The sequence below is a fragment of the Lactuca sativa genome, chromosome 8 (genome assembly GCF_002870075.4).
Source record: "Lactuca sativa cultivar Salinas chromosome 8, Lsat_Salinas_v11, whole genome shotgun sequence".
Lineage (NCBI taxonomy): Eukaryota > Viridiplantae > Streptophyta > Magnoliopsida > Asterales > Asteraceae > Lactuca > Lactuca sativa.
Window position 1 is genome coordinate 48267273 of NC_056630.2, and position 26259 is coordinate 48293531.

General features: G+C 38.4%; 3 protein-coding genes across 3 annotated transcripts; all 3 read left to right on the forward strand.

The window, feature by feature from the left end:
- Positions 1-10404: 10404 nt before the first annotated feature.
- Positions 10405-11769, forward strand: LOC111904401 (probable transmembrane ascorbate ferrireductase 3). The gene is made up of 4 exons (XM_023900173.3): positions 10405-10848; positions 10937-10985; positions 11074-11273; positions 11413-11769. Exons 1-4 carry the CDS (start codon positions 10684-10686, stop codon positions 11671-11673), a joined length of 675 nt encoding a protein of 224 aa, XP_023755941.1. The 5' UTR covers positions 10405-10683; the 3' UTR covers positions 11674-11769.
- Positions 11770-17268: 5499 nt separating this feature from the next.
- On the forward strand, positions 17269-18381 carry LOC111904435 (uncharacterized mitochondrial protein AtMg00810-like). The gene has a single exon (XM_023900205.2). The coding sequence runs from the start codon at positions 17269-17271 to the stop codon at positions 18379-18381; it is 1113 nt and encodes a 370-aa protein (XP_023755973.2).
- Positions 18382-20021: 1640 nt separating this feature from the next.
- Positions 20022-21264, forward strand: LOC111904419 (probable ascorbate-specific transmembrane electron transporter 1). Its single transcript, XM_023900191.3, has 4 exons — positions 20022-20353; positions 20427-20475; positions 20582-20781; positions 20868-21264. Exons 1-4 carry the CDS (start codon positions 20195-20197, stop codon positions 21126-21128), a joined length of 669 nt encoding a protein of 222 aa, XP_023755959.1. The 5' UTR covers positions 20022-20194; the 3' UTR covers positions 21129-21264.
- The last annotated feature ends 4995 nt before the right edge of the window (positions 21265-26259 follow it).

Below are 26259 nucleotides of genomic sequence, written 5' to 3' on the forward strand. Positions count from 1 at the left end.
AAGATCGAAAGCCAGACGTATCCTTTTTTCACGTGTTCGGATGTATTTGTTATATTCTAAATCAGCGTGACCCAAGATCCAAGTTTGAACCTAAGGCTGATAAAGGTATTTTTGTTGGATATTCATCTATTTCAAAGGCTTTTCGTGTTTTTCATGTGAACAGGCAATGCATTGAAGAATCCATTCATGTGAAGTTTGATGAGGAATCATGCACTGATGAGAAAGTCATTCACTCTTCCTCTATTTTTCAAGAGCTTCTCTCTTGCCCATTTGACAAAGTTCCTCTTGCTGGAGATAAAGCTGATATTTCTGATTCTATCGTTCCAGCTCCATGTTCCTTGAATCAAGATTCTGCGGCCAGATCGTCAAATAATTCATCAGGTGCTGATGAAATCCTTGAAGCTGAAGATTCTCCTGCAACTGATAACTTGTCAGTGTCAAATTCTCCGGAATCAGCATCAGTCTCTGAACATCGATATCATCCTATTGATCAAATTATTGGGAATATTCATGATGGTGTCCGAACCAGATCTCGTGTATCTAATAATTTTTGCATGTATGTTAATTTTGTTTCAATGATCTTACCTGACAAGATACACACAACTCTTCAAGATGCTGACTGGATTAAAGCCATGCAAGAAGAACTAAATGAGTTTGAAAGGCACAAAGTTTGGACTCTTGTCCCAAGACCATCAGGAAAGACCATCACCGGAACTCGCTGGGTCTATCGCAACAAGGTTGATAAAGATGGAATCATTACTCGCAACAAGGCAAGGCTTGTCGCTCAAGGGTTTACTCAAATTGAATCCATCGACTACGGGAAAATCTTTGCTCCAGTTGCTCGCATTGAAGCAATCAGACTGTTTCTCGCATACACATCCTACATGAATTTCATTGTCTATCAAATGGATGTGAAAACATCCTTTCTTCATGGTGTGTTAGAAGAAGAAGTTTTCCTCAATCACCCCCAGGCTTTGTTGACAAAGATCACCCTGATTATGTGTACCGATTAGACAAAGCTGTTTATGGACTGAAGCAAGCACCCAGGGCTTGGTATGAGACGCTGACATCGTATCTTCTTGAAAATGGATACAGACGAGGAGCAATCGACAATACTCTCTTCATCAAAAACAAAGGCTCAGATATGGTTCTTGTTCAAATTTATGTCGATGACATCATTTTTGGCTCTCCAAATGAGAAACTGAGCAAGGAAATTGCAGAGATCATGTCTCAAAGGTTCAAAATGAGCATGATGGGGAAGATGACCTTTTTCTTAGGTCTTGAAGTTCAGCAACAAAAGTCAGGTATTTCTATTTGCCAAAGTAAATATATTTCTGACTTGCTTGTTAAGTATTCTCTCAGTGACTGCAAACCAGCCTCTACTCCAGTGTCCAAGACTGATAAGATACACGCTGATCCAACTGGAACTGATGTAAATCACTCTCTGTATCGAGGAATGATTGGATCTCTTTTATATCTCATGGCAAGTCGTCCTGATATCATGTTTGGAACCATTCTCTGTGCTCGATTCCAAGCTAATCCCAAGGAATCCCATCTCATGGCCGTCAAACGTATCTTTCGATACTTGAAAGGGACTCAAAACCTAGCACTGTGGTATCCTCGCGACTCAGCATTTGAACTTTTTGGATACACTGATTCAGACTATGCAGGATGCAATTTAGACAAAAAGAGTACGTCTGGTGGATGTCACTTCCTTGGAAATCGTCTCATCAGCTGGTCTAGCAAGAAGCAAACATCAGTAGCCATCTCGACTGCAGAAGCTGAGTATGTTGCAGCTGGGAGATGTTGTGCTCAACTCTTATGGATTCAAAATCAGCTTCTCGACTATGGGATCAAGTTCTCAAAGACTCCCATATATTGTGATAACACCAGTGCCATTCAAATCACACAAAACCCTGTTCAGCACTCAAAGACGAAGCATATCGAAATCAGACATCATTTCATCAGAGATAATGTTGAAAAGGGAAAGGTTGTTCTTGAACATGTCAAGACTTCAGAGCAACTTGCTGATATCTTCACTAAGGCATTGGATTCTCAAACAACTGCTTACATTATTGGAGAACTTGGAATGATTACCTTGTAATTAATTTTGCTGATTAATTGTGCTAATGTTTGGTATTGTCTTATAAGCTGATGTACATTGTGCTGATGATGACATGCTGGTGATATTTGCATACTGAGTACTTGGTTTGATCTCCTATCTTTCTCTCTTCTTCAAGTCTTCTAAACTAAAGTTGAATGATTCACTGTACTAAAAACCATACACTGATAACAACTTGAAACTCTTTGCCGATGGTTAGATCAAAACACCAAGATCTATCATACGCAACTATCTCTTCTTACCAATCTTACATTGATTCTGTGATTCAGTGTGACAAAACACACGCTGATGAGAGTCTAAAAATCTTTGCCGATGGTTAGATGAAAACACCAAGATCTATCACACGCAACTATCTCTTCTTACCAATCTTACACTGATTCTGTGATTCAGTGTGCCAAAACACACGCTGATGAGAGTCTAAAAATCTTTGCCGATGGTTAGACCAAAACACCAAGGTTTATCACACGCAACAATCCTTTCTTTACCTTCTTCTCATTCAGTGTCTAATGATTCAGTAAGATAAACCACTCACTGATAAAGTCACAACACTCTGTGCCAATGGTTAGATAATGCAACTAGTATCTATCACACGCACCAATCTCCTTGCTAGCCTCAATTGAGCAAATTGTACCTTGAATTGACGGAGAAATACTTTCAGCATGTAATTTTTGTGACACTGATCTCAGCGCTTCCGCAAACACTGATTGACGTTTCATCTTCAGTCAACGACTATTTACCCAACGTCTATTTTTTTTTTATGACAGGTTGTTATGGTACGCCGTTATTTTTGAAGAAGATAATCATTACCTTTTTAAAAGGCCCGTTTAATTCCATATTTAAACCTCTTCTCACCCCTATTTCAAACTTTCCTTCCACAATCTAAACTTCTTTCACTTATACTCAAAACCCTAAAACCCTAAAAACTCTCTAATGGCTGCCTCTTTGTTCACCTTCTCTTCTACTTCACGAAGGGTAATCCCTGCCCCAAACTCTCCTCCTCTCCCAATATACATCAAAGCCACCAACGTTATTTTCAACCCTGATATTCCCGAGGTTCATCGAGGTCTTGGACTCGATGATTTTGCTAACTTCTTAGCCTCTTGCCGCCTTCGATACGCAATCAGTGACGTTCCATCAGAGTTCTTCCCTGAACAAGTCTGTGAGTTCTACTACACTGCAACTGTCAATGACGACAACAATGCCATTACCGGGACCATTGGCCGTGGAAGACACTGTCTTTATCACCGCAGAACTTCTCAGTGCTGCACTAAGGTTACCTATTTTTGAACCTTTCTCTGAACCTCCTTCTATTGAACGATGTCGACGATTATTCGATCAACTGGGATATGATCACTCAAAGGCTGAAGCTCGTTCAACCCTTGTTCTGCGACAATGTATGACCCCAGGATGGAAGTTTTTCACTGGTGCTCTGTGTAAATGTGTGGGTCACAAGTCTTGAAGTGGTGATCAACTGAGTAATTATGAGCAACAAGTCGTCTGCTCACTTCTTCTCAACAAAAGACTTGATTATGGAGCCCTATTCTTTGATCAACTTGTTCAGCTTCTTCATGCAAATGTTCGCACTGATCACGTTCCCTTTCCACGCTGGATTGCCCTTGTGCTTGATAAATTTTCGCTGCAGCGTACTTCTCACACCCTGGAAATCCTATCCAATGCCCTCGCATGTCTATTCGCATGTATCAAGATGATCCCCTGGATACTGACATCGGAATCTCTGATAGGATGAGATAATGGATTGCAAATCCATACACTGTTCCTTCTCTCACTGCTGACACTGATGAAGGAGGCGCTGATGGTAACCATGTAGATCATGCCGGTCAAGAGGATGAACCACATGATGGTGGTCATTTCTCTCCTCAACTTTCTCATCATATCGTCTCGGTTACTGATAAAGTTCCCTCAGCTCAAAAGGATTCACTGAGTCAGGGGGAGCAACAATTTCAGGGGGAGCAACCATCCCAGGGGGAGCATCCCTCATAGGGGGAGAATCCACCCCAGGGGGACCAATATTCTCCGGTAATGCCTCCTAGCTCTCCAGCAGCTCCAGCTACTTCAGTTGTTCAAATTCTGGCCTCAGCATTTACTGAACTTCTGACTCTGACTCGGGACATGAGTCAGCGTCTTCTTCGCATTGAGGCTGATGTTCATCAGCTAAAGGAGGTTCTCCTGCATACTCTTCCCTCTAGTCCCCAATCTGATGATGCTCAAAAAAGGGGAGATACTGATGATGATGATGATGATGCTGATGCTGATGATGAACCAAAAGAGAGAGACAATGTTGATGCTGATGATAATGCTGATGATGAACCAAAAGAGAGAGACACCGAAATTGTTTAGCCTGAATCACCAAAGCCGACGCATGAGTCTGACTCTGCGGGGCATAATAGTCCAGCAGCTACTGATAAGCTGGTTGAAGATAGTGAGCATGATGATGAACCAGATGATGAATGTCAAATACTGGATATGAACTTCATTAATCCTCTTATTCCAGCTCAAGAAGAAGATTCAGATGATCTTGATAATGAATCTCAAAGGCCAGACATGAAATTAGTCGATCCTGTTGCTGATCCCATTATTCCGGTCCAAGGAGAAGATTCGCACGTTGCCAGTGAAGATTCTCATCCGCTATCTCGAAAGCATAAGATAGCAGATACTGACTTGGCTCATTCTCAAACTGATACTTCTCTGCCTGGCAAGAAACCCAAGTCCATAGTCAGTATATCAAATCTTGCGGCTGAATGGAACATGTCTCCTGATCAAGTTAAGCAAATTCTTGATGAAGCTAATCAAGCTCAGCTTCTAAAGAACATTGCTCAAGCTGATGAAACTCTTATTCAGCATAAACTTCAGGCCAAAGGATCTTTTGAAGCTCAGATGCAGAAATTCTTGGAATTTCAGTCCAAATCTCAATCTTCTCAGCCTTCTCTTAGCAGCTGTAAGCCTAAGACTGATAGTGTTCTTGACCGGATTGATCGAAAGAGGTTTGAAGACGTTCTTAATCGACGAGTGTGTGGTGATAAGATCATCAAAGTTAAAGCTTCCAAACCACGCAATGAGAAAATTCTTACGTTGCTGATCACTCGTCAAGGTCCTCTGCATTCATACACTGAAGTTGTCAAGAGGGATGAGCTGATCAAATATGGATATTCTGAATGGATGGAATTACTCGAATTGGCATCCAAGCAAACCTCAGCTCACTCCTCTGAACTGACTTGTGCTCTTCATCTGCTGATCAAGAAAGTTCAGCATTTGGATCTTGTTCCTAAAGAACGACCTCAACATCAAGGCCAAAGGTCATCTGTTCCTAGAACTCGAAAAACCAAATTTCAAGTTGATAGTGAAGATGTGTTGGTTCTGGACTTTGGTGCTGGTGGAATAAATAATTCTCTTCCTATCAGTGTTGACCCGGTTCAGCATAAATTTATCTCAGTTCCTGAACACGGGATGTTCTATCTCGATAAAAATAGAAAGATGTGTTTTCAGCGAACTGTTGAGATCCCAAAGGCTCCAACCTCTCATCTCGTTGGCTTAAGGCAAATGTGCATGAGTCATCAAGATCTCTCAGGAGAGTTTCACATTCTTATTACTGCTGAATAGAAGACAGGAGTTGCTGGATAGTCCTTACTGGCCAGTAAAAATAGAGGCTGAAGCTGAGTATGAAGAGTTCTTGTCCAGAGGTGTTTTAACTTAGTTAGTTTTGAACATCATCATATTGGGGGAGATTGTAAGGTCAAACCTTGAAATATGATGATGTTTGAAATAAATCTCAGCATCAGCGTATATCTCAGTATCAGCATCAGCGTTTGAGCAGCTCAGCGTGTTTAGTTTGTTCAGTGCATTGTAACAGATTTTGTATTTATCTTGTTTCCATAGTTAGCGTAAATTAGTTAGCTGGCATATCCCTGATTTGTAGGTATTGTCTAGAATAGCAGTATATAATCTCTTGTATAGGTTTGTGAATGGTCACGCCTTTCACAAACCCTAATCGTTGCTTTGTGCACACGATAATCTCTTTGTGAGATTATCCTTCTTAGTGAAAGCTTTTCTTTGTGAATTCCTCTTATTCTTATTTACTGTTATTGTTTGATAAATTGATTGATCTAAAGGCCTCTTCAAGGAAGAGGTTTAAGCCAAAGAGAAGGGCCAAAGCATGATAAATTCGATAACTTTATGACTATGAGGGCTTAGAGGAGTCCAGATATGAAGTTACAACTTCAGCTCATGCTCAATACCAGAAATGACCCACAAATATGCTAAAAATGGCCTTAAACCCTTGAATAAGGAGATCTAACACTAGAATGATCAAGGTAACAACTTGTTACCTTCAAATGGAAGCCAAGACGGAGTAGGTACCAGATCTACAAGCTTCTCCTTGATCAAAGCTCTTGAGTCTTCAAGTTTCTTTCACTAAAACCACCTTCTAAGCTTTTACACACACAAAACGAGGAGTAATACACGATTAGGGTTTTCTGAGGTTGAGGGGGACGATAAGAGAGGCAGACGGTGGCTAATGAGCCTTTAAATAAGGTGCAAAACCATGGAAATTAGGGTTTGACATTCCAGCCCCAACTCGTCGAGTTGGGTCCTCCAACTCGTCGAGTTGGGTCCTCCAACTCGTCGAGTAGGTCCCTTAAGTCACGCGGCCATATCAGTTTCTACACGATGAGTTGGGGCATCCAAATCGTCGAGTAGGCCTTTACATATGAATAGAAAGCTTTAAAATTTATACCTGGGAGTCGGGGTGTTACAAAACAAGATTTATCAGTGATTCTAAGTCGTTATACTGATTGATCTACTTATGGGGATGATATCTAGGCTGGATTTAGTGAGGTGTTTAAAGTAGGATTTCCAAACAGTATACTTCGTATACCAAATGGACCCTACCTCAAATATGATCCTACCTGGTTGTTCCTTACTTGATAGATCATGAAAGTGGGCTTTGAGTTAATGATGAATCTAGACTAATAATTAGTCGCAATAAATATTAGACTAAAAATTAGTGATAATAATACTAGGTTATGTCAAAGGAAAAAAAAATTGCTAGAAGCAAAGCGCTGTCCAAATTTCAAGTCGTTACTTCAACAGGTGAGTGCATACTTACTTTCATCTTACATATAGATATGGGATATTTAATATTAATACATGCTATATGTGCTTATTATCTGTGTTCCTAATATCTATGCTAGGTGAACAATTTATACATGTTTTACATGATTTAAACTGTATATGTATTTTTATACCTATAAATATATGGGGTAAAGATGGGTAGATGAATGATGAGAGATGAAAGACGATATAGATGATATGAGGTGAAAGATGATGAGAAGCCTTGACTTTAAAGCTGATCCAATCATCTAGCAGAGTATAGATAACAACCACAGACTATTCTAGACAGTTCAGTGGAACACTAGCAGGTTCGCAACCTGTAGGTGTTTTTGAACTACGTGTTCACCAGATGTACTCTAAAAAACCTAACAGTTATGGACTTAGTGCCTTACAAATGAACATTGGTAGCTATGCCTAATAAATAACATCGACAACTATTGACTTATTGCCTGTTGGATAAACCCTGACAGCGATGGACTTCGTGCCTATTCCTTAGGATAATCCTTAGGAATAAATAAATGAAGAATATATAGTTCTTAGGGAAGATCCTTAAGAATAAAGAAGATAATGGGGATGGGAAATTGGTTTAATTTTTTGATGATTAAACATAACTAGTAGGTGATCCCGAGCTTTGCCCAAGATGTTTTTTAAACAAAAAATGGAAATAGGACCAAAAGTGTCAAGTTCAACAAAATCTAAGGACCTATTATGTAAATTAATCCAATTCCATCACAAAAATCTTTAATATAAAAAATGGAACCAAAATATCAAATTCAACAAAATCTAGGGACCATTTATGTAAATTAAACCAATCCCTAAAAAACACTATTCACAAGCATGTTATGCTTTTAATATGTATATTAATAATTATATTATTATGGGTTGAAAACCCTATGTACTCATCAAGTTTCTCAACTTGACCCACTCAATTTATTGTATTACATGTGGCTATATGAAAGATACATTCTGCTGAGAGATTCAAGGAGTATTAGGCCACTAGTTTAATTATTGTAAGGCTTGTAATATTTTGTTATGTTTATGTTTTTGTATTGACGATGACATCCCAATGCTTTAATATAAATAAAACACATTTCTTCGTAAATGCTTTGATAACATCTTTATCATGTTTTCTGGGAACAAATTCCGCAATACTATTTTTCAAAAATGATACTCTGATTTTTAAATAAGGATAAACAAATCGGTCTTTTCTGGCCATGAAATTGGGGATGTCACATATATCATTATAATCAACTTCAGCTTTCTATTGGCACCCATCTAGGCTTGTATCTCTTGCTGCCATCCAACTTATCCTTTACCTTGAAGACATACTTATTCTTTCTTTTCATACGGGTAACTTGACCAAGGAATAAGTCTGATTCTTTTCAAGTGAACTTATCTCATCCTCCAAAGAATTCTTTCACTATATGGAATCATTTATTCTTAAAGCTTTTAGATAACACTTTGGCTCACCATTCTAAGTTAATAACAAATAGTTTGGGGATAGAGAGTATCTAACTGTATGTCTTCTCTCTTTAGTGGATCTTCTAACAGTTTCAGTTTATGAATCTACCTCATGTATTCTCATGTTTATTAACAGGTTGGAAGGATTTGCATAGAAGACTTTCTATTATTCTACTATACCATTTTAAACGTCGTTCTGTTAGGTGTGTGTAGTGATTTAGCAAGTCACCGTCGATGTAATTTCTATTTCGGTAATAATAAAAGATTTTATTTTGTACCGTTCAATGAATGTTCAATAACTGTGATCACTGATTTACATCGTGAACCTCAACGTTTCTGCCGGTGGTTAGGGGTGTGTCAAACTACATGATCTTTTACATGTGAGTTCTTCTTCCCTTCAATATCTACTCCAAGAACGTGTTTTATGAAGGGTATGCTCATTAAATATCACATCCCTACTTCTAATAACCCTTTTGCTTTGATCATCCTAGAAGCGATAAATAAACATGCACTTCCCAGCCTTTATCTTGAGCTTGTCTTTGTTAGTATCCTTGATCATGACATAAGAAACACATATGAAGAATCTCATGAATGTAAGAGTCACATGTCGACCTTGCCATTCCTCTTTTAGAATCTTGAATCCTATCAAAATTGAGGGTCCACGATTGATTAGATAAGTTGATGTATATACTAAATCTGCCCAAAACATCTTTTACAACCTTGCATGGAGCCTCATACTATTTGCCCTTTTATTCAATGTTCCAATCATTCTTTATGCAATATCATTTTGTTAAGGTGTATTCTTAGCACAATAATCAATAATCTATTTGTTGCTATACTCTTCCCCATTATCCAACTTCAAACACTTTGATCTTCAAGTTAGTCTCATTCTCTACTACAACCTTCTACTTCCTAAAGATATTGAAGACCTCAAATTTATTTTTACAAAAAATAAACTCATACATTTTTCATGGAATCATCAATAAATATACCCCCTTATATATTTTTATATAGAATTTTTATAGCTTTTATATCTAATCACTTGGGCAACACCATATTTATTGCCACATCATCACTCACAACACATTATAGAAAAATATATTTTTGTATACAAAATTCCAAATGGATCAACACAAAGTATTGATGAGTAATTATACTTAACATCATCCATATTAATAATTTACTTATTTGGATTCATTACGTATCCAACATGTCATCTGTTTCTTTTGCCATATCCATATTTAGATGTAATAGTTGGCAGCGGCTTGAATTTGGCTAAAGTAATATATTCTTAATACTGTTATAATTACTTTTAACTTGTCAACCTTGTTTTAGAAAATGCATTTTAGGTCATAAAACTATTTTGGATGTGTTATTTAGGCTATTGAGGTTTGTATTTTTTAACATCACATCATCGTCTCATTGGCACAAATGTAAGAATTTGAGCCCAATTTAACCACGGTAGTAATTGGGCCAATTGGCCATAAGTCCATAACATCTCCACATTGGGCCTGATCCGTTTAAAGTTGGACAATCTTCTCTTGCATTTGCCATGTTTTCAAATCTCACCGATCTCATTGGTTGGTTGCTCGATCCACGCTTTGTCAATAATCCTAAAAATTATGTATAAATTGTAATCACACGTGTTAAATGCCATGCAATAATTTGGATCAAAATTTCTCTCTTTTTTTTTTTTTCCCATGAAGTTAAGCCATGCTGGCAGTGGGTCCTTGTTTAACCAAAAGGGTGTCCAAGAACATATACCCTTTAGCTGGCTTATAAGTCCCCTTCATCTTGAAGCCTTTGCAAAAGCAAGTCTCCCTTGATACCAAACCTATGACCTCAAGCAACCTTTATACATTCAAAGATTCTTCTGTGACACTATTTATTCACAACATCTAAACAAGATCATATATATTAAATATAACTCCACAAAAACAGCACCTTAACTGTTTCCCAACTCTAATCCATCAATGGACTACTCCTTTCCAAGGGAGACCTTATGGAGAACTGCCTCAAAAATCACCATTTCAGCGCACCTGTTTGGTATCTTAGCAAACATCTTTATGCTTATTTGGTTGTTGCACTATCGTGAAGGCATGGACCTTGATTCATCCAATCCATATCGTATATTCAATGTAAATCACTCCCATTCATGTTGATTATACTAACTGAAACTTGAAAATTTCCATTAAAGTTATCGATCATGCATATTTCTTTGTACAGGTCCATCCTTTCCTTATGTTATTCGGATTCATATTCCTCATTGGTGAAGGTATGTTTGTTTTTTTATCGAAATCATTTATTTGGATTAAAGTCCAGATGTTAATGCATTCAAATCTTTATGTGTGTTGTTGGAGCAGCGATGATGGCATACAAGACAGTTTCAGCAGATAGGCAAACACAGAAGTTCGTACATATGTTCTTGAACCTCTCAGCTCTTGTTTTGGGCATTGTGGGGATACATGCGACATTTAAGTTCCATGATAAGATGAACATGATCGATATGTATAGCTTGCATTCTTGGATTGGCATCGGCACATTCTGTCTTTTCATCTTGCAGGTAATAAATATATATATGTTCTTTTTGCATCTTTCATGTATGCTTACTTTCTCAGTATTATTGGTAAAGATTATCTTGTGATTAATCTTCTAGCTACACGTGTTTGCTTGTTTCTTATTGAATCTTTGAATTGGAACAGTGGTTATTTGGGTTCAGTTTATTTGTGTTTCCAAAAGCATCAGCTGTGACAAGAGCAAGACTAGCGCCATGGCACGTGTTTGGAGGAAGAGCTTTGTTATACATGGCGATATGTGCAGCTGAAACTGGACTGATGCAGAAATTCACGTTCTTGCAGCTCACCAACAACCGAGAAAGTTATTTGATCAACTTTCTTGCTTTGGCCATCCTTTTGTTTGGGATCACAGTTGATATTTCTGTCTCTCTTGGTCGTTTTGCTTGAGTGAATATTGAAGGGTGTGATAGTTTTTAATTTGATTTTCGGGTTTGTTAAAGGAATTTCATTTGTATTAAAGATTTATTGGTTGGTTTTGTGTTCCATGACTTCCATTGTTGTTAATATCGTTTTTACAATCATTTGTACCTTAGCTCCAATCCAACCAACTATCCAAGTCCCAAAAGAGGGAGGTAGGATATATATATATATATATATATATATATATATATATATATATATATATATATATATATATATATATATATATATATATATATATATATATATATATGTAGGAAACCTCTACTCAAGGATAATGAGATTGATTTCATTGATGATTTGACATAAGGAAAAATTTAAGCCTAACATGAGCCCACACTAGAGTCTACTAAACATCACCCACAATGAAGAATAAAGAGTGATGTGTGACTAAAAAGAAAAAACATATACACACAATAAAATTGAAAGTAAAGCGGGATAGAGGTAACCAATATAGTGAGGAGAAGATACTATTAATACAAGATGAAACTAGAGTAATATGATAAAAACTATGTGACAAACACAAACAATGGAAAGGAAACAAGTACCTAGGCCTATACAACTCCATTACCCGAATTTTTAGCCTCCACGTCCTCTTAATTAAGGTTATGATCTCGATAAGAGCCAACTCCTCCAAACCTAACACTATCCTCTTTAATGTCACCTTCACTCAATGTAGAAACACTCATTGTATGTCTTCCAACACCCTTTATACCCTTTACATTCCCTTCCCTCATTTACATAATAGCCTTGTTAAATAAAGAATGAAAGTAACTACCCTTTCCTCTTGATATCCTTATCTTTCACTATAATTCGACTATTGTCATCCGTGCTACACCTTACCCCTCCTCTCTCTCTCTCTCTCTCTCTCTCTCTTACATCTCTTCATATATCATAGACTTTACTTTAGCTATTTCTTTCGATGCCTCTTGTTTAGCCTCCTTATATATTTCTTCACCCTTACTACTTGATAAAAGCTCCTTATATCAATTTGTTTTAGCTTGAAAGTCCTCATGTCACCATCATGATTCTTTATGCTCCGTAACCTTCCTTGCTGACATCCCATGTGTGTTTTTGGTGACTTCTCTAAAGATGCCGACCATATTAACCTATAATTGATCAATGTTCCTCAAATCAATGACTCCAAAAATATTCTTCTAGAATAGCATTATCCCTATAATTGCTAGTTGCCATACCCTTTAATATTTTCCAAATAATCCTTGGTCTAGCTACCTTGGCTCCCTATGTTAGCTCTTACTTCATGAACAATCTATGTTTTGATACACTTACTTGCCCATATAACACCTTGTAGTTTATGTACCTCCTAATGTTTCATTTATATACTTTTATGTAGTTATTTTGGATATAATGCCCACACTTTGGAATATAATTAAGTGAACACACCTCTTTCTAAATAAGGAGCTTGAGACCAACAAATCATGTATGTGTGCAAACTCATGCAATTATGACCCTCATCATTCCTAGTACTAAAACCGAAACCCTCATGCACATCCTCATACATATCAATCTTTCTATCTCTACGAACATTAAAGTCTCCCTTATGACCATTATTATTGGGTTATTAGAGATCTTGAAGACCACAAAGGCGCACAACGGAAACAATAAATATAAACAAAAGAAACAAGAAAATATACCCTTGTAGTCCTTTGAAACCTTCTTTGATCTTAATGGAGAGAGAGTGCTAAAAACCTAAAATAATAAAGCTCATTTTCGTAGTCTCAACCAAGAAACAAATCAACATCACCTTTAGATCCAACAAGCACCATGAACACCGAATGCAGAATCTGAGATTGACGAAAGTGCGCTGCGTACATAGACTGATGCACACACCTTTTGAGAATTGTGAGGGTTTCAAGAATGAGAGAGTGGCTGCCAACTTTAAGGTTTGGATTAGTGAAATCTCCATCATCAAATCCGACCATTCCGACCATTGACCCCATTATTTATAAGGAAGAGTTTTTGAACTCTTAAGGATAATTACTTTGTCACTCAGTAATTATCTTAAAAGATTTTACTTTCAACTCTTTAAGCAGTGACGCATGTTGAAATAATTCTGAGTTCAGTTGTTTTCTACACATTTTAAATTAGTATTAAGTTAGTTTTTCTTATTGAATAAATCAAAGACCACGTGAGAAGGTGATTCCCTGGTCTTTAGCGTGTGGCTTGGTAGTTCCTACTTTTTTGCTAAGTTCTTAGTTTAAATAGTAATGCATATGTACAATGGATTTAGTATCCCTGTTCTTTTCTGTTTTCAGTGAATAAAGAAGTACTTTGCCTCAAATTGTCTTGTGTATCTTTGTTTGTCATCTGTGCCTCTCTGTTCACAGTACAGTTCCCTCTAAAGCTGTTTATTCTAGTTTTACCCTTCCCTGTCATTTATCCATTTTCGTCCCCTGTGCAGTTTGCTTTCTTGTGCCCTGTTTCTCATTTTATTAAAAAGTCTTTGTTACCCCTGCAAAAGACCAACATCTGGTATCAGAGCTTTCAGGTGCATGCCCAAGTACCAGTCTCGAGAAGAAATGACTGGAAATAATGGAAATGGCGACAAGGAAGGTCAGATTACTCTTCATACCCAATGCTCTCCAGAAGTAATTATGGTGCATGGGCCATAAAGATGAGAGTATTCATGCAAGCTCAAGGAGTTTGGGAGGCAGTGGAGCCCAGGACTCAGAACACAGTTGTGGAAGTTAAGAAAGATAAGATGGCTCTGGTAGCCATCTATCAAGGTATTCCTTAAGATCTGTTACTCTCTTTGGCAGAGAAGAAGATAGCCAAAGAGGCATGGGATTCCTTGAAAACCATGTTTATGGGACCAGATAGGGTGAAGACAGCTAGGATACAGACATTGAAGACAGAGTTTGAGGCCATGAAAATGAAGGAGACAAAAGTGACAGATGACTTTGCTGCGAAAGTATGCAACATTGTAAGCTACATGCACACACTTGGGGACACTATAGAAGAGTCCTACATTGTGAAGAAACTGTTGAGGGCAGTACCACCCAAGTTTCTCCAAATTGCTTCAACAATTGAGCAATTTGGAGATATAAACTCCATGTCCGTTGAAGAAGTGATAGGAAGGCTTAAGGAATATGAAGAACGGATGAAATGTCATGCTGAACTAGGAGATAGAAAACTCCTCATGACCTATCAACAATGGCCAGAGAAGAACAAGAAGAAAAGTGAGGCTAATTCAAAAGCAAAGACAAACCGGGGTGGTTTCAGTGGTTCACGTGACAGAGGAAGAGGCATAGGAAGAGGTCGTGGTGGCCGTGGTAGAGGTGGTTACCATAATCAAGGAGGCCAAGGCACATCTAGTAGTCAAGATAATAGTGGTGTGCAATGCTACAATTTCCAGGAGTTTAGGCACTATGCAACAGAGTGCAAGAACCCAAAAAAGGAAAGAAATCAAGAGGTTAACCTGGTCCATGATGATAATGAACCAGCTTTGCTGTTATCAGCCTTTGAAGAGACAAGGGAAGTGTTTCTAAATGAAGAAAAAGTGAAGCCTGAAGTAAAGCCAAATGGGGGAGCCTTGAATCAGTTAAAGGTGTGGTACCTTGACACTGGGCTAGTAATCACATGATTGGGGACAAAGAAAAGTTTCAAACACTGGACAAGAAAGTTCATGGGGTTGTGAAATTTGGGAATGAGTCCAAAGTAAGAATCAAAGGGAAAGGATCGATTCTATTCCAGTGCAAGAATGGAGAATAAAGAAAATTAAAAGATTTGTATTACATACCTGATCTTTGCAGCAACAAAATCAGCCTTGGACAGCCCGCTGAAGGTGGTGATGAGATCAGAATTAAGGAGCCCTTCCTGTAGGTGCATGATGACACAGGAAGGCTACTAATGAAGGTGAAGAAATCTCCAAATCTTCTCTACAAAATTCAGCTAGAAAAGGTAAATACAAGTTGTTTAGTAGCTGAATTAAATGATCCAACTTGGTTGTGGCACACAAGACTAGGACATGTAAACTTTACCTTTCTTAAGTCTATGTCTGAAAAGGACCTAATAATTGGAATACCCAAGATGAGGGTATCATCAGAACCATGTGAAGGTTGTTTGCTGGGAAAACAACCAAGGAGCCCGTTCCCAACTGCCACTAGTTTTAAAGCCAAGAAGAAGTTGGAATTAATTCAAGGCGACTTGTATTGTCTTGTCTCACCTCCGACACCTGCAGGCAACATATATTTTATGCTGTTAGTTGATGACTACAACAGGGTAATGTGGACTTATTTAATGAAGACCAAGGATGAAGCTTTTCAGATCTTTAAGAATTTCAGAAGGCTGGTTGAGAATGAAACGGGTGAAAAGCTAAAAGTATTCAGAACAGATAGAGGGGGGTGAACTCTTGTCAAATGAATTCATTGAATACTGCAGTCAAACTGGGTTAAAGCGTCATTATACCTCACCCTACTCACCACAACAGAATGGCGTTGTAGAGAGGCGAAATCGGACTGTACTAAGAGATGGTCAGAAGCTATCTAAAGACAATGGGAGTACCTGATGTACTGTGGGGAGAAGCCGTGAGCCACGTAGTGTATGTGTTGAATCGATTTGGTACAAAAGCCCTCAAGGATGCTACACCATACGAAATGTGGACGGGAAGAAAACCTCATGTCAGTCACCTGAGAGTTTTCGAATGTGTAGCACATATGAAGATAATGAAGGGCAATCTCAAGAAATTGGATGATCAGAGCATGAAAGTGGTGTATTTAGGGACAGAAAGGGGCACGAAAGCTCATTGATTGCTAGACCCTGACACGGGAAAAATGTTTGCAAGCAGGGATGTAATCTTTGAAGAAAATCGGAGATGGGAGTGGGAGAAATCATCGAAGATCAAATCAACACCATGGGTAACATTCACCGTAGAAGGTTTTGATCTCAGGAACGAGTCTTACAGTGATGCTGAATGGGCGCCGGATACGCCTGAACAAGGAAACGGGTCAGAGCATGAAATTGGGGCACCACATGTTAATGGCGTTTGGGCTAAATCCTCACAGCCCTCAAACTCACCAGTCGATCCGAGCCCATATATAGAATCCGTTAACACACCACCGGGTACACCCAGTTCTTCAATTACCCAAAATCTCGGATCTGCAGTACCGACTCCAAACAGTGCATCGAGCTCCATAGGTGGTGGAGCCCCAAAACGCTACCGACTGCTCACCGATTTGTATAAAAACACTGAAGAAAATTGAAGTACCACTGGAAGAACTAATGTTGATAAGCAGCTAAGATGAACCTTCGACCTACACCGAGGCCAGTCGCAAGATGGAGTGGGTACAAGCAATGGAGGCTGAAATAGCCTCGATTGAAAGAAATAAAACCTGGTCTCTAGTCGAACTCCCAAGAAATCGGAAGCCAATTGGTTTGAAGTGGGTCTTCAAAGTAAAATGAGACCCGACTGGAAGAATAGTGAAGCACAAAGCTAGGATCGTGGCAAAAGGCTATGTGCAGAAATATGGAATCAACTATGATGAGGTATTTACCCCTGTTGCTAGAATTGAAACTGTTCGGGTTATTCTTTCTCTTGCTGGTATGAATGGATGGGGTGTTCATCACCTTGATGTGAAGTCAACATTTTTGAACAGGAAGTTAGAAGAGGAGGTGTATGTCACACAACTAGAAGGCTTTGGGAAGAAAGGTGAAGGAAACAAGGTTTATAAATCGTCAAAGGCACTTTATGAGCTGAAACAAGCGCCCAGGGCATGGAATTCGTGTCTAGATGCTTACTTGAAAAGTCTTGGATTTAAAAGGTGCCCCCAGGAATACTCTGTGTACACCAGGATGAAGAATGGAAACACTCTAATCATTGGAGTTTACGTAGATGACGTGTTGGTTACTGGAAGCTCCATTGGCGATGCGAAACAATTCAAGAAGGAGATGAAGGCAAAATTCAAAATGAGTGATCTTGGTCTACTGACTTACTACCTGGGAATTAAGGTAAATCAACACAAGAACTTTATTTCATTGAAGCAAGAAGCATATGCTAGAAACCTACTAGCAAAGACCCGTATCCTAGAGTGTAATCCCACCAAAAGTCCCATGGAACTCAAGACTCAGTTGACTAAAGAAAGAGATGGAGAGCTGGTCAACCCCACTGAGTACAAGAGTATAGTGGGTGGGCTTAGATACTTGACCCATACCCATCCAGACTTGGCATTTGCAGTAGGAGTAGTGAGCCGTTTTATGGAGAGACCTACCATGGTTCATCTTCAAGTTGTGAAAAGGATTCTCAGGTATATAAAGGGTACCTTAGACCATGGTTTGGTCTATACAAAAGGAGAAAAGAAGATGAATATTGCAGGGTATTCAGACACTGATCATGCAAAGGACTTGGATGACAGAAGAAGTACAGGAGGGATGGTGTTTTATGTGAATGGAAACCTGGTCTCTTGGTCATCACAAAAGCAAAGATGTGTAGCTCTATCTTCATGTGAGGCTGAATTTATGGCAACCACCATGACTGCATGCCAAGGCATTTGGCTGCGTAGACTCTTGTCATCAATAACATGTCAAAATATTCCACCAGTAACAATGTATGTGGACAACAAGTCAGCACTAGAACTCATGAAAAACCCAGTTTTTCACGGAAGAAGCAAGCATATAGACATAAGATTTCACTTTATCAGAGTGTGTGGAGAATGGTGATATCACAATCTCACATGTAGATGGAAGGGAATAGAAGGCAGATATACTTACAAAAGCTCTAGCTAAAGTGAAACATGAGGAAATGTGTAAGCTGATTGGTATGAAGAAGGTTGATAACTCAGAATTAGGAGGGAAAATGTTGAAATAATTCTGAGTTTAGTTGTTTTCTACACATTTTAAATTAGTATTAAGTTAGTTTTTCTCATTGAATAAATCAAAGACCACGTGAGAAGGTGATTCCTTGGTCTTTAGCATGTAGCTTGGTAGTTCCTACTTTTTTGCTAAGTTCCTAGTTTAAATAGTAATGCATATGTACGATGGATTTAGTATCCCTGTTCTTTTCTGTTTTCAGTGAATAAAGAAGTACTTTGCCTCAAATTGTCTTGTGTATCTTTGTTTGTCATCTGTGCCTCTCTGTTCACATTATGGTTCCCTCTAAAGCTGTTTATTCTAGTTTTACCCTTCCCTGTCATTTATCCATTTTTGTCCCCTGTGCAGTTTGCTTTCTTGTGCCCTGTTTCTCATTCTGACAAAAAGTCTTTGTTACCCCTGCAAAAGACCAACAATGTAGCCAAGATTTTGTTTTAAGGTATGCTAAATAATATAAAAAAAATATGAATGACTGACAAAATTCTTTAACCCTAATGCCTTTTATTTAACAAAAATATCTATTGTACATACAATATATATGTAACCTTAATTTTTTATGGGTGGGTCAAGGCCCACTCTACATTGGCTACGCAATGTCTTTAAGCCTTTAAGTCTACAAATTATTTATTAATCAAATAAACCATTAAGTAATTAATAAACTAGAGTACTTACTAGACCCCAAATAGTTAGGAAACTTTCCTAGCTATATGTAAATGTGAGACTCAGTTGCCATGTAACAACTTCATTATATATAGATGATATTTTCAAACCTTATATAAAATAATTAAATGCTACAACAATAATGTTTTCTAACGCAAAATGGAAAGTATATGTTGATGCAACATAGTCATATGCAAACTCTTCAAAAAAAGGTTCCATTTTGGCAGCAACACATATTACCATCCAAGAAAGCGTCGGATATCCAATGATTAACACCCATATCAACCAAAAAGTCTATTCAAGTATAGCCATAAGACCAACAGGAGACCAATATCCAAAACAGAAAATCTGTAGTTCGCTCTTCAATATTGCACAATAGCAATGGCATAGGAGACACATCTCAAGGTACCAGATGTTTCAATTCGAGTGACTCAAATTGCAACTAGATATTTCAGCAAATTATAAGTGTGGTTTGAGCTAATAGGTTCAAAATATGATCATACGTGCCGAATATTTAATACCATATAAGAATATCGAGCACTTAAACATATATGAGCCTCATATTCACTACCCCAGAAAACTTGATCAGCTATAATATCTTTGCCTTCGTTGTAGTACTAGTTTAGATTCTAGTAGCCTTAGGTATCAAATCAGTCCTGGAATTTGGTCCATGGGAATCTTGTTGTTCATCACTATCCGTTAAAATTTCCTCCTCCAATGAATTTTATATGAACACTAAAATTATGAACATTGTCGGGTTCTAGTCTCTTGCTATCATCTATTATTGTCATCAATCATGCCAACCTTATAATAAAATGTTAACTAATTCAAAATAATAATAAAATGTTAACTAATTCAAACTTTCCTTCTGATAAAAACAAGATGAGCTTTGTTTTTATCGAATTCTAAGTCTAGATATGTCCTGTCTGACCTTTTCAAGATCGATTATAACACACACTAATCTCTGTGTTACAGTGTGTGTGTTTTTCATAGAGGTGCTTCCATGGCGAAGGGTGGTGCGAGTTATCAGATATCTTCAACACCTGTGACTATCTTCGCACATCTCTTAGTGATATCAATTGCAACCCTTGTCCTTGTTTGGCTCTTACACTTCCGTGAAGGCTTCGCTTTCAAGTCTCATGTCAAAGCCAAGATTTTTAATGTAAGTTTTCATTAATTAATTAATCACCACATATATATTATATGAATTGTGACCAATTCACTACCTTTTGCAGTTGCATCCACTTCTCATGACACTTGGATTCGTATTATTTTCCGGGGAAGGTTACAAATTTAATTCAACTTTCACAGTTCAAACAGTTCGTGATCAAATATTACTTAATTCACTAATCAGTGGTTATTAATTTATTTATAATGGTATTTGAATCAGCAATCATCGTGTATAAAGCCATCCCTGCAAATCGAAAAACACAGAAACTAATTCATCTGATACTTCATTTTATCGCACTGGCTACTGGAATTGTGGGTGTTTATGCAGTTTTCAAATTTCATCATGAACGTCATTTCCCACATATGTACACCCTACATTCGTGGATTGGTTTATCCACCATTTGCTTATTTGGTTTACAGGTTACTTTAACATATTTTGTACCCTTGTATATCTGATTTAGTCGAGAACATATAGTAATCAGCATAAACTTATGGATTGCATGCAGTGGCTTCTAGGGTTTTTCTCATTCTGGTATCCGAGAGCAGAATCTGCAACAAGGGCGAAGATGGCTCCATGGCATGCTTTCTTTGGCGTTGTCATCTTCTTCATGACAATAGTGACTGCTGAAACCGGGTTGACTCAGAAGTTTCTTTTTCAAGGCCTATATCGCAGCCAAGAAGCACTTATTGTAAACTTTACAGGATTGTTAATCCTCCTTTTTGCGATTTCTGTGGGACTCAGTGTCATCCTTCCTCGGAGAAACTAATTAGGGTTGTTTTCATTTTTCTTGATCCATGTTTGTGATCATTAACTTGATTTATTCGTGTTTGCTTCTCTTGATTTGTTATGCCTTTTATAGTCGAATAAAGTACCTAATTTCATTATAATCTTTTACCATATATATCTTTGAAGCCAAAAAATTGCATTCATACAATAATGCTCTAACTATATTCAATACCGTTTACATATTATTATAATCAACGTTTTACATTCAAAAATATATCCAAGAAAATGATGGAATAATTCAGAAATAGACTTATTTGTTTTTATGTCATGTTTTTATTATGTGTTGAATAATTCAAGCCATGTTGGCTATTGAAGTCCGGAAGTCCGGTTCTTAAGGCAGTAGGGGTAGCTGCAGAAATTTTAGCATTTTTTTGTTTAAATAGGTGGCTAGTATGAACGTTGATTGTATCCCTTTTTCATTTTCAAATCAGTGAATAAAGAGGCTTCCAGCTTTGAAGCATTATGCTGTGTTTTTTTTCCTTCTTTGCCCCTGTTACTGTTCCATTGTTAATCAGAGATTGCAGGCTTGTAAAAAGCCAACAATTGGTATCAGAGCTCACCTGGTACATGCCCAAGTATCAACCTAGAGAAGAAGAGATGGCAGGCAGTGGCAACAATGGGAATGGTGACAAAGATGGGCAAATCTGCACTGCCCGATGCTGACAAGAAGCAATTACAATGCATGGGCAATCAAGATGAGGGTCTTTATGTTGGCCCAGGGTGTTTGGGATGCAGTAGAACCCAGAACTGCTAACACCCTCGTTGAAGCAAAGAAGGACAATATGGCTTTGGCTGCCATTTATCAGGGGATACCTGAGGATTTGCTGATGACATTGGCGGATAAGAAGACTGCCAAAGAAGCCTAGGAAGCCCTAAAAGTTATGTTTGTAGGGGCAGATAGAGTGAAGGTTGCAAGGATCCAAACACTCAAAGCTGAAATTGAAGCCATGAGTATGAAGGAAACGGAGAGTGTTGATGATTTCACCGGAAAAGTCATCAACACAGTCAACACATTACGAACCTTGGGAGATAAGGTAGAAGAATCTCAAGTTGTGAAGAAATTATTGAGGGAAGTTTCGTCCAAATTTCTTCAGATTGCCTTGACACTCGAGCAATTTGGAGACTTGGAATCAATGTCAGTTGAAGAGGTGATCGGGGGACTTAAGGCGTATGAAGAACGGATGAAAAGATCATGTGAAAGCGATGATCGGAAACTCTTGTTGACTCACAAAGAGTGGTCCGATAGAAACAAACAGAAATCGGAAGGTGACTTAAAACAAAGAGCAAGCCGAGGTGGTTTCAGTGGTTCACGTGGCGGTCGTGGCAGAGGAAGAGGAAGAAACGAAGGAGGCCGTGGTGGTCGCGGTGGCAGAAGCGGAACCCATCACCAAAAAGGAAGTAATCCTACTGCATCAAGTAGCCATGACAAGAGTGACATTCAATGCTATAACTGCCAGGAGTATGGGCATTATGCATTTGAATGCAAGAATCCTCGAAAGGAACGAAGCCATGAGAATAATCTAGTCCAAGAAATTCATGATGACGAGCCTGCCCTGTTGCTGTCAACATACGAAGATGAAAGACTAGTGTTCTTAAATGAAGAAAATCGCAGTCCTCATCTGAGAACTCATGGTAATCCAAAAAACACATCTTGCACATGGTACCTGGACACAGGTGTAAGTAACCATATGACTGGAGACAAAACCAAGTTCAGAACGTTGAATGAGTCAATTCATGGCTTTGTAAAGTTTGGGAATGAATCGAGAGTAAGAATTGAAGGCAAAGGTTCAATAGTTTTCAAGTGCAAGAATGGAGAGTGTAGAAAACTAAATGAAGTATACTACATACCCGATTTGTGTAGCAACATCATTAGCTTGGGTCAATTAGCAGAAGGTGGAGATGAGATAAAAATCAAAGACCCATTCTTATGGGTTCATGATTCAATTGGAAAGCTGCTAATGAAGGTGAGAAGATCAGCAAATAGACTTTACAAAATAGAGCTAGAAGAAGCTACTGCAGTGTGCTTTGCTGTAGACTGTGATAATCTAACTTGGCTCTGGCACAAGCGAATGGGGCATGTAAACTTTAATTCAATGAAGCCGATGATTGATAAGAAGATGATCGAAGGTGTGCCACAAATAAAGATTCCCTCACAACCGTGTGAGGGCTGTTTGGTGGGAAAACAAGCAAGAGATTCATTTCCAGCTCAAACGAAATTCAGGGCAAACAAGAAACTGGAGTTGATCTATGGTGATTTATGTGGGCCAGTTACTCCTCCAACACCTTCTGGTAATAGATATTTCATGTTGATGGTTGATGATTTTAGTAGAGTGGTGTGGGTGTACTTGTTGAAGTCTAAAGATGAAGCTCTACAAGTGTTCAAGAACTTTAGAAGCAAGGTAGAAACTGAAGCAGGGGAGAAAGTGAAAGTGTTCTGCACCGATCGTGGAGGAGAGTTCTTATCAAAGGAATTTACGAAGTACTGTGAAGAAACTGGGCTGGAGAGACAGTACATGTCCCCCTACTCTCCACAGCAAAATGGAGTGGTAGAGAGACGTAATCGGATTGTATTGGAGATGGTGAGGTGCAACTTAAAGACAATGTCTGTGCCGAATGCATTATGGGGAGAAGCTGTATAATCATCTATTTATGTCTTGAACAGAGCTCACACGAAAGCCTTGAAGAATATGACTCCCTATGAAGCATGGACTGGGAGAAAGCCACATATAGCGCATCTCAGGGTGTTCGGTTGTGTAGCCCACATGAAAATTGTCAAAGGGCATTTGAAGAAACTAGAAGATAGAAGTATGCCCCTGGTTCATCTTGGAATTGAAAAAGGCTCGAAAGCATACAGGCTTCTAGGCCCAGACTCAAGGAAAGTCTACGTGAGTCGAGATGTTTATTCGAAGAAGAACGAAATTGGATGTGGGAGAAAAGTCAAAGGATCAAAGCGACATCTGGAGTATCTTTTACAGTCGAAGGATTTGATTTAGATGGTGATGTCCTTTATGATGAGGAAGAATGGGCGCCGGACACACCAGGTCAAGCAACTGGATCAGATCATGGAAGTGGGTCATTTTCTAATTGGCCCAATAGTAAGCAGTCACATATGTCGGGTTACCCACAATCAGGCCCACCGGGTAGTCCGATATCGCCAAATACCCCATATACCCCACTCGCACAAGGTGATCCCATTACGATCGACTCATCGCCTCAGGCAGCGACTCCGAGCACCGCATCTAGCTCTACGGGCGGTGGAGCTCCCAAAAGGTTCAGGCTTCTTACCGATTTGTACGATAGCACTCAGGAAATTCATATACCCCCTGAAGAATTGATGCTGATTCGAAACAATGAAGAACCTACATCATACCTTGAGGCTAGTAAGAAAAAGGAGTGGCGAGAGGCGATGGATGCTGAGTTAGCATCAATCGAAAAAATTAACACCTGGAAGTTGGTTGATCTCCCAAAAATTGCAAGGCCATCGGATTGAAGTGGGTTTATAAACTAAAGAAGGATCCAAGTGGGAAGATTGTCAAGCATAAAGCCAGAATTTTAGCGAAGGGGTATGTCTAAAGGCATGGGATCGACTATGATGAGGTATTAGCCCCCGTGGCCAGAATTGACACAATTCGCCTAATCTTAGCCCTAGCAGGTTCAAATGGTTGGAAGGTTCACCATCTGGATGTCAAATCGGCATTCCTGAATGGAAACCTAGAAGAGGAAGTTTACGTGAGTCAACCGGATGGCTATCAGAAAAGAAGCCAAGCTCACAAGGTGTACAAACTTTCCAAAGCCCTTTACGGGCTCAAACAAGCTCCCAGGGCTTTGAATGCTTGCTTGGATCGACATCTAAAGAACATTGTATTTACAAGGTGTGCCCATGAATACTCTGTCTACATCAAAAGGTATGTGTGACATCCCCAATTTCACGGCCAGAAAATACCGATTTGTTTATGCTTGTTTTTAAAATCAGAGTACTCTTTTAAAGAAAACAGTTGCAAAATTTGTTCCCAAAACAAGATATGATAATAACTTATCAAAACATTTCTCGAAGAGAATGTATTTTCATTTAATAATAAAACCTCGGGATGTCATGTTCCGATATAGACATATAAGCATAAACAGAACTTACATTTAATTACACAATTGATTTATATATCCTTTAAATCTCTCTGTGAAATATGTCTTCGTATTAATACCTGCGATACAAAGAAAATTGAGTGGTTCAGGCTTGGGAGCCTGGTGAGCATATAGGGTTTTCATCCCACAATGTTATATCATATATTTATAAATATAGAACATTCAAACTTGTACAATTTCACCATATAAAGGCAAATCTTATCCCACCCCATCGATCCTCACAACGACACGATCTAAACTCTCGTATCTAAAATTTTCCTCTTTACTCGATCCCTACTCACGGATCTAGAACTATTATCTTCACCCGATCCATACTCACGGATCTAAAACTAACCTTTTCACCTGATCCATACTCACGGATCTAAAACTAACCTTTTTCCCCTAATCCATACTCACGGATCTAAAACTAACCTCCTGATCTGATCCATACTTTCGGATCAATAATTGTACCCAATCCATACTCCCGGAATAGGGACAATTAACTATACCTTAATCCTGATCTGATCCATACTCCCAGATCAATAACTGTGACCAATCCATACTCCCGGACTAGGGACAATTAACTTAGTCATAATCCATACTCCCGGACTAACAACAAGTTTTATCTCTTTACCTGATCCATACTCCCGGATCTAAAACTAACCTCTTGGTCTAATCCATAATCACGGATCTAAAACTAGCCTCTTGATCTCATTATCCAACTCATCGTTTTATCACACACCAACTATCTCATCTACCCATGTTCTACCCAACATATTTGTAGATATAAAATACATATACAGTTTAACTCATTTAAAAACTATATAAAACATCCATTCCACACTCATATCAAATAAAACACAACAATATATAAACACATAGCACGTATTTTATAACAAATACTTCATACTTATGTGTTAGAAGAAAGTAAACACACACTCACTCATATAAACATCTTTATATTATACACATAGCACGTATTTCATAGCAAA

Excerpts from the sequence above, each read along its gene's own strand:
- LOC111904401 (XM_023900173.3), top strand. The coding sequence starts at position 10,684 with ATGGACTACTCCTTTCCAAGGGAGACCTTATGGAGAACTGCCTCAAAA. Across the intron at positions 10,849-10,936 it reads ATCCATATCGTATATTCAAT|GTCCATCCTTTCCTTATGTT; the intron begins GTAAATCACTCC and ends TTCTTTGTACAG. Across the intron at positions 11,274-11,412 it reads TCTGTCTTTTCATCTTGCAG|TGGTTATTTGGGTTCAGTTT; the intron begins GTAATAAATATA and ends GAATTGGAACAG.
- LOC111904419 (XM_023900191.3), top strand. The coding sequence starts at position 20,195 with ATGGCGAAGGGTGGTGCGAGTTATCAGATATCTTCAACACCTGTGACT. Across the intron at positions 20,354-20,426 it reads TCAAAGCCAAGATTTTTAAT|TTGCATCCACTTCTCATGAC; the intron begins GTAAGTTTTCAT and ends TACCTTTTGCAG. Across the intron at positions 20,782-20,867 it reads TTTGCTTATTTGGTTTACAG|TGGCTTCTAGGGTTTTTCTC; the intron begins GTTACTTTAACA and ends GATTGCATGCAG.
- LOC111904435 (XM_023900205.2), top strand. The coding sequence starts at position 17,269 with ATGAATGGATGGGGTGTTCATCACCTTGATGTGAAGTCAACATTTTTG.